Source organism: Xiphophorus hellerii, chromosome 14 (assembly GCF_003331165.1).
Source record: "Xiphophorus hellerii strain 12219 chromosome 14, Xiphophorus_hellerii-4.1, whole genome shotgun sequence".
NCBI classification, from domain to species: Eukaryota; Metazoa; Chordata; class Actinopteri; order Cyprinodontiformes; family Poeciliidae; genus Xiphophorus; species Xiphophorus hellerii.
Window position 1 is genome coordinate 19,248,556 of NC_045685.1, and position 7,888 is coordinate 19,256,443.

At 39.5% G+C, this 7,888-nt stretch overlaps 1 protein-coding gene across 3 annotated transcripts; it reads right to left on the reverse strand.

The window, feature by feature from the left end:
- zdhhc21 (zDHHC palmitoyltransferase 21) lies at positions 1–7,888 on the reverse strand. Of its 3 annotated transcripts, none has more exons than XM_032583343.1 (8): positions 7,778–7,888; positions 6,332–6,530; positions 6,144–6,242; positions 5,947–6,058; positions 3,826–3,964; positions 3,563–3,679; positions 2,791–2,834; positions 1–1,356 (listed from the first exon to the last, which is right to left on the reverse strand). In XM_032583343.1, exons 2-8 carry the CDS (start codon positions 6,483–6,485, stop codon positions 1,224–1,226), a joined length of 798 nt encoding a protein of 265 aa, XP_032439234.1. In that variant the 5' UTR covers positions 6,486–6,530; positions 7,778–7,888; the 3' UTR covers positions 1–1,223. The 3 variants fall into 3 exon arrangements, with proteins under 3 accessions (XP_032439234.1, XP_032439235.1, XP_032439236.1); XM_032583344.1 differs by having other exon boundaries at positions 6,332–6,550; positions 7,778–7,886; XM_032583345.1 differs by having other exon boundaries at positions 7,774–7,886.

Genomic DNA, 7,888 nt, shown 5'->3' on the forward strand with positions numbered 1-7,888 from the left:
ATTGAGATTAAAGCAGAGATATTTGACCATAACACACAGCGCCGTATTGATAAATACGGTGCTGTGAGGACAAATACCCCAATACCATATGACAATCAGAGCAATGATTTGGGCTTGTTTGGTAGCCACAGAACCCTGAACTCCTCTGTATGTCAAAGTTTAATCTATCCAACAGTAAAGGTCAGACAGATAGAAAAATTAGCCAATTAGGTAACTAGAATCAATGTGTTGCTATGGTTATTGACCTCAATCTAATTGATATGGTGTAGTGGATGAGCCATAAATAAGAGCTATAGTCCTCACTGGACTGATGCTGAGTGACTGATAAAGTCAGGTTATTGCTGCTAATGGTGGTTCTACAAGCTAATAAATTATGCACTGAGTGTACTTAGCTTTTCCCATGACTGTATAAGAGATAGATTTTTTTTATCTTATGACTGTACCTTGAACTCTTCATGACTCAAGGTATCTCTAACAGTATAATTTGACAAATAATATACAGCAAACATCAACTACTGATCAGTGAATATTAAACTCATATTTAACAGCAGGATTAACTACAAAAGTCACTATCGAGGAGTGATTATATTAGCTTGATTTTGCGTTAGTGCTCTCAGCAGTCATATGACATCTCTAGATCGAAAGCTATCAACTTTGTTCAGTGGTATTATGCTCCTAAAAATACACACATTGTAGTTAAAACCATAGTAAAACAATCAAAGAAAACATTCATGAATCATTAGAAGATAGTCATACTTCAGATCCTTTTCTAAAATTTGGTAAATACCAAAAACAAAAACAAGGCACAAACTTTATACAAAAATCAAACACTTCTAACAGATTTGTAGTTATTCTGTCTGTAGCTAATTACTAGTGAAGGCTCTTTATGACATAACCTGAGAGATGTCCCACTGCTTCCATCCCCATCATGTAAATAACCATTAAAGGTGGTTTCCAGATGCTAAAAATAGCAGTCACAGTGATCAAAACTTTTTAACAAGATTCCAAAATAGTGTTTGTGACCCTGTTCCTGGAGAGAAACTGAATAAAACCAAGCAAAAACCAAAACAAAACAACACAAGTATCTGCTGCCCAGCTCTCGTAGCGCAGCAAGAGGGCGGTGAAGGTGTGCACACAGATTTGTTTTAGGAGTATGTGGAGTGTTCAACTGTAGCAACTTCTACCGAAAGTGCAGGCAGGAAGGGGAATGTAGAGTCACAGAGCTACACGTGGCTGCGGTAGTGGTGGCCGGCGTGGAGAGGCTGTCTGCTGCGCAGCGGGAGGAGCCACAGAAGTTTCCAGCGAGTGCCACAAACCTCAGCGAGCGCCCACTGCCACGTTCTTTTTGTACCATATCTAAGCAGAAAAATACCTTAATCACCTTAAAGCATTTGGAAGTTTTGTTTTACGTATACAGCTAAGTGGCTGCTTTTGAGAAAATTAGCTCCTTGCCCAGAGCGGCACGGCATCGGGGACGGCATGAATATTTGTTAAAAACAAAAAGCGCAAATAGCGATGTGTGAGCTGTGACCCAAAATCTATTTTCTACAACATGTTCAAAAGGCATAAGCTCCCTTGCTGTGTTGATCACAATTTACAACTGTCGTAGACCACAGCCGGTTTAGATCAAAAGGCTGATCTGAACCCAAACAGAATCTGAAACCTATCTGAAAATCTGAAAGTTATATGCTTGATGGTCAGCCTTGGGCTTCTGTGTTTTTTTTCAATAAACTCACAATATAAACAGCATAGAGAAAACTAAACAGGAATAACACATCTTTATTTATATACACAATATATTGTGCAATCTACTTAAAGCTGTGTTTGGAAGTCTCCCATTTTGTGCTACATTCACATTACATAGTCAGCTTCTCTGCTGTAAAACAAGATAAGCCTATTTGTACTATTTTTTACAAAAAATATATAAACACAGTGAGGATTTCCCTCTGAAATTTTGCTAAGCCCAGTGGTGAGGGCACAATGGCAGTCATTCAGCAGCCTATACAGTTGCTGAGTTTAAAAAAAAAAGATTTAAAATATCACTAAGTAATTATGTGTTATTGGAAGACATTATTAACAATACCTAAACACAAACTATAAAAGCCACAAAACACCTGAAACATATAAACAAACAATGCTTAGCCTAGTGGGGGTACAAGTAAAGCCTGGTGGCCCGCCAGGCCAGAGGGACAATGCACAGAGGGAAAACCTGACAGTGTTCTTTAGCTGGTTTTTAATCATATTTAATGTTTATGTATTTATATTTAATATCTGTACAGTGTGAGCATGGGAAACTGAAGTCAAACTTCTTGTTTGTGCACATAAACTTGACTGATCTTGATAACACAGGGCTGAAGAATCACATTGGCAAAACTTCAATTTATTTGTTTCAATATTTTCTCTTGAACAAATAACATTTAATAAAAATCAACATTCATTTTCTTAACACAACCTTTATTGTAAAAAGCATAAAATCCCCACAGCCTTTTCCTTTTTTAACTATAAAGCCAACTTAAACTTGGATGAGTCCTAAAATATAGATGCTATATACTGTAGGTGCTTTAAAGCACGTTTTTTTGATTTATAAAACCATTTACTCTATGAATGTACATATGATATGAACTCCTGGAGCTTGATATGTGCCTACATATTGAGGTTTAAAACAAACAGAAGAAACAATAATATAGAACCTGATGATTTGAATGATATTCAAGTTGTTGAATGGAACCTCTTTTTATTTGCATGAATTTCAAGCTGCAACCATCCGTTAGATAAGAAAAACAGACTCACGTTTCACTGGAGAACTCAGACATTTTCTCAATAGTGGTCATATCCTGCAAAAAATAACAAAAGAAATCATATATGATTATTTATTCCACTGTATCACAAAAAAGTAGCAACCTTGTGTTTTTAAATGTGGGTGGCTGGTTGATCTTTGATGACCTCTGGATATTAATATTTTTAAAATGATAGCAGCACAAACATTTGACACCAATCTTGCTTGATTTGAAGAGGGTGGGGGACCAACTTCACTCAGGTCATTTTGGCGCTCTTCATAAGCCCTTTAATATAAATATATAATATAAATTATCTAAATAAATTATAAATAATATAATTTATTCTTCGCTGAAGCTAATGACAGTTTGTAAGACTTCTAATTAAATTCTAATCCAGAATTTTCTGTTTCTGTGAGGAGCGAGGCCGATTTCTCTTTGCCAGCCTTCTCTTTGCAAATAGGAAAGATGTGAAAAAATGTCATTCAAGTAAAGCAGGAAATGGTGAGCACTTTCATAAATTTGCTCGTATTTTCAGTAGGATCAAAAATTAAAGCGATTGAAGCAACTGGACCAGTGAAGAACACAGCTGGACAAGTATACAAGGAAGTTAATATTCAATCAAAACCTCAAAGGCAAACAAGGTCATGTTGGGGTCACCAAGTCAATATGTACACCCCTTCACTGGGATGCCATTAATATTGCAGGCTGCTGTATGTAGAATAATTTAATAACAGGAAAAGGCAACGTCAGAGCAGCAGCAGTTTAATGTCCTTAAAAGTACTCACTGAGAGGACGCCAGCCATCTGCGAGTAAAACAAGCTCGACATGCCACCGAACATGACAACGCCCATGAGCGCTGAAACTCGCAGCAGAGCCAGTTCATGACGTGTCGTAAACTTTTCCTGAAAGGTGAAAAAAAACCCCAGTAAATACAATAAACAACTCCAGATTTTCTGTTTTTCTTTCTTGAAGCTGTGTTTGATTATAATTTATGTACAAGTTAAAGCTATTTCTAGATATTGGCAAGGATGCAAACACATTAAATCACCTGGTCTAGTCTTGTCAGGGGCTGGAAATAATAGTACTGGCAAAAGTCCAGCACCAGTGTGAATAAGCTGAGGACCTGAGTGTAAAAACACAGCTGCAGGAAGAGCCAGTGGTTGTCTTCTCCCACGCAGTTATTGATCCTGCAAGACAGGAAACGGGAGTAAGGGTTTGAACTTTTCTGAACGTCAGGATGGATGTATTCCTGGACAACATCATCAGAGAGGAGACAGTGAGGCTGGTCGGCACCCTGGCACCTCAAAAAGAAAAAAAAAGTTTCAAGTTTCAAGAATCAGCTCTCCTTTAATGTGTAAAGTTTGTGCTTCTGATTTTCGCCAATACACAAGAGAAAAATTTGAAAGTAATGTACAAAAAGAATCCACAAAAATACAAAACTGAGGCGACTTTAATATACATGCAGAACAGAGACAGGAAATGAACGGATCCAATTTGAAAGGAACTGGAACCTTTAAACTGGCTGTCACAGGGTATGAGAGGGATCACTTATGGAGCTGCACGAGTACAGGCAGCTGACGTGGGCATGCTCTTTGTCAGCAGGAACAGGGAAGCTGATAACAGTTAGTGGGAAGATGGATGTAGCTGTGGCTCGGCAACACACACATGATCAGTATCCATTGATAATACGGCCAATCGAAAGTTCAATAACTTCACTGAACTTCCAATCCAGAATCACAAAGCATTTTGGGAGATGTAAGAGGAAAGGCTTTAGGCTATTAATCTACTAACTCAGGGGGTCCAAAGTCGGTTCTTGAGGGCCGGCATCCTGCGTGTTTTAGTTCTCTCCCTGGTTTAATGTACCTGGATAAATGATGGCTCATTAGAGGCTTTAGGAGAACACTGACATGCTGAAAAGGTTGTTACTACCACCAGGGAAAGAACTAAAACATGCAGGATGCCGGCCCTCAAGGGACCGACTTTGGGCACCCCTGTACTAACTCATTCACTCTTTCGTTACCTAGCAACAACCTGTTGAGGAACTTGTGCAGCAGCAATTTCAGGTTTCGCCACCGCACCTCAACTGTTTAAAAATAATAAACAGCAGCAAAGAGTGAAGGGAGAAAGTGAGTACAACAGCTGGAGAGGAGAATGTGGGTAAAGCATTAAAACAATAATAATATTGTTTTAAATATCATTACAGATATTTAAAACAAAAACTAATGAAAAATGATCAACTGATAGGAAACACTTATACTGTGATAGGTTTTTCAGCCATATCATCCAGCTCTAAGCTAAATATAAGATAATACTTAAAGAAATCTGAGGATGGAAAAGTCCTCAGCCTGCGGTGGAGGTTCAGGGGTTAGATCAAATTATATCCATTAGTTAGAATGGGGGCTGCACAGTGGCGCAGTAGGTAGCACTGTTGCCTTGCAGCAGGTCCTGGGTTCGATTCCCAGCCTGGGGTCTTTCTGCACAAAGTTTGCATGTTCTGTGCATACGTGGGTTCTCTCCGGGTTCTCCGGCTTCCTCCCACAGTCCAAAAACATGACTGTCAGGTCTTTCTAAATTTTCCCTAGGTGTGAGTGTGTGTGTGTGTGTGTGTGATTGTTTGTCCCATTTGACTCTGTGTTTTCCTGCAACAGACTGGCGACCTGTCCAGGGTGAACCCTGCCTCTCGCCCAGAACGTTAGCTGGAGATAGGCACCAGCACCCCTCCCAACCCAACTAGGGACAAGGGTGTTAGAAAATGGATGGATGGATAGTTAGAATGGTCCAATTAAGGTTGAGAATCTGTAGAAAGCTGACAGCCTCAGTCTTATGTGAAATTGAGTTATTTTGCGAAGAAGATTGAGCAACAATCTCAGTTTGCTGCTAGGCAGAGGTGGTAGAGATGTACTATAGAGGACCTACAGCCGTAAGTGAAAACATGATTCCACACAGTGTCGACTCAGAAGATGCTAAACATAGTTTTCAGATTTTTACTTGTAAAATAATAAAATACATGCAAGAAAGTTCAAGATGGTGTGAATACTTTTGCGAAGACTATTTCAGTCAGTAAATACAGAAGGTAGATTACTGAAACCCTTACTGCTATTCAACATGTCAAACAAAGTCAAGCAAGCACTTGTGAATAAATGAGATCAGAGTAACCGTATATGCTCACCAGGGGCAGTGGTGGTCCATCCTGCGCACACAGTGGCCACAGCGGCTGCAGTGGTGCGACCTTTTCGGTCTCATCAAGTTGCACTTATTGCACAACTCCCACTGTTCTCTTTCTGTGAGACAAATACATCTATAGTTTAGAGCTGCAAATACTTCATGATAGACTAAAAGAGACACAGAAAGAAAGGCTTTCCATACCAGAGTGAGGTATATGTGGATCCACAGGAAGACGTCCAGGATCTGCGGTGGAAGCTCTGAGCAGGGCCATCACACATAGAGCCGATGCTAGGTAATAACCTGTGGATACATATAGACGTGAGGCTTAATGAGCCAGAGCCATTCACTGGACCGCTACTGAAATCCTCAGGAGAAACAGCGACACTCACAAACAACTAAGGCCCAGGGGATGTGCCCTTCGTCATAGTGTGGGAGCAGCACCAGTTTGGGAACGAAGAAAGTGTTGTAGAGCCAGATCCCAAACACCACGCTGATGCAGAGCCAGCCCATCGGATCCACTACGAAGTGAAGGCGAAGCTTCATTTCTGCTGTTGCTCCCGCTCAATGGATCCCCACTGCCTCTGGAAACTAATCCAAACCAAGTTTCCCTGAGATTATATTTAATACCGCAATAGATTAGACCGAGATGACTTCCTCTAGTTCCTAAAGGTGCTTCGTTTCCTGTTAGAAAGGCTTCTTTGGTGAAAGTTTTAGGCTTATAAATACTCGAAAAGTGTTTAAACGAGTTTCACCGACCCGCCCAGCCATCCTGTGGGCTTTCTGGCTCATTGTCACCTTTGGTTGCTATGTAGGACGTTTCAGCGATGTCCTATCCTATCTGCATTGTTTGTTACAAGAAATGCTTGAGCCTCCTTTTGTTTTGTGCTTCACTTCATTTCACTTGTAGCTGAAACTATTTGTCCATGTTGACCATAAAAAGTTAATTGTTCACTATTAATTGTCCTTAGATACAAGTATGTGAATTGTTGTTTGTCCTGCATGTCTCTATGTTACCGTCATGGATTGGTGGCTCATCCAGTGTGCACCCTGCCTCTCAACCAATGACCACTAGAAATGCATTGATATTTATCGACATACTCACAAAAAAAAAAAAAAAAAAAATAGTGGAGAAAATAGTAAAATACTACTTCTAATACTAAAATAACACTTCCAACAATAAAAAAAAAACACAATTTGTTTTTATGGCGTTTTCAACATCATAACTGGAAATAATTGGAAGATATATTGCCTAAAATGTTTCTGTTACACTTGAGGCAATAGAAGGAGTCAAAAATAAAAATATACGCTGTGATTTAAAAAAATATTGTATTTATCACAACCTCGATTTTTAACCTGTTACGTTTGACATCAATCTTTTAATAGCAAATACTATAACACCTGTATGAGCGTCAGAATCAACAATCTTGTGTCCAGTCTCCTGAATTTTCAATTAATAAATTCATTATAAATAAATGGCAGATGTCAATTAAAACAGAGATTTGGGGATACCTCGGACACATTTACAAACGAATCTCATCTTATCTTTTCAGGTAAGAGGATAAAACCACAGCAGAAGCCCATAATGTGTAAGCAGTGAGTTAAATCTAAAAATGCTGGATTTTTAACCGAAAAGTAGTTACGGTAAGCTTCCTCCATCTCCATTCATACTGATAACACCTGACACCGTGATGGGCTTGGCTCCATTTAACCCCAACAATGTTAGCTAACAGCTGGGCCCAGCGGAATTACACTCAGCTATGACGATGTAAGAATAAACTATTAAACCCCTGAAGTGTCAGTGATGATATTATTATATGCTAGAAAACACGACTTACTTTTTTCTTTGCTTTAACGCTGCCCTGCGGAGTGCATGTAGCAACCCAGCGGCTACTTCCTCATCCGACTCTGTGTGGGCTGGACAAATCCTGGTTACCTGCAATAGCAGT

Bases quoted from the DNA above. Each gene is read 5' to 3' on its own strand.
- zdhhc21 (XM_032583343.1), bottom strand. From the start codon at position 6,485: ATGAAGCTTCGCCTTCACTTCGTAGTGGATCCGATGGGCTGGCTCTGC. The intron at 6,243-6,331 runs GTGAGTGTCGCT...ATGTATCCACAG, and splicing joins CCCCTGGGCCTTAGTTGTTT to GTTATTACCTAGCATCGGCT. The intron at 3,680-3,825 runs GTGATTTAATGT...TTCACCTTTCAG, and splicing joins CCCTGACAAGACTAGACCAG to GAAAAGTTTACGACACGTCA.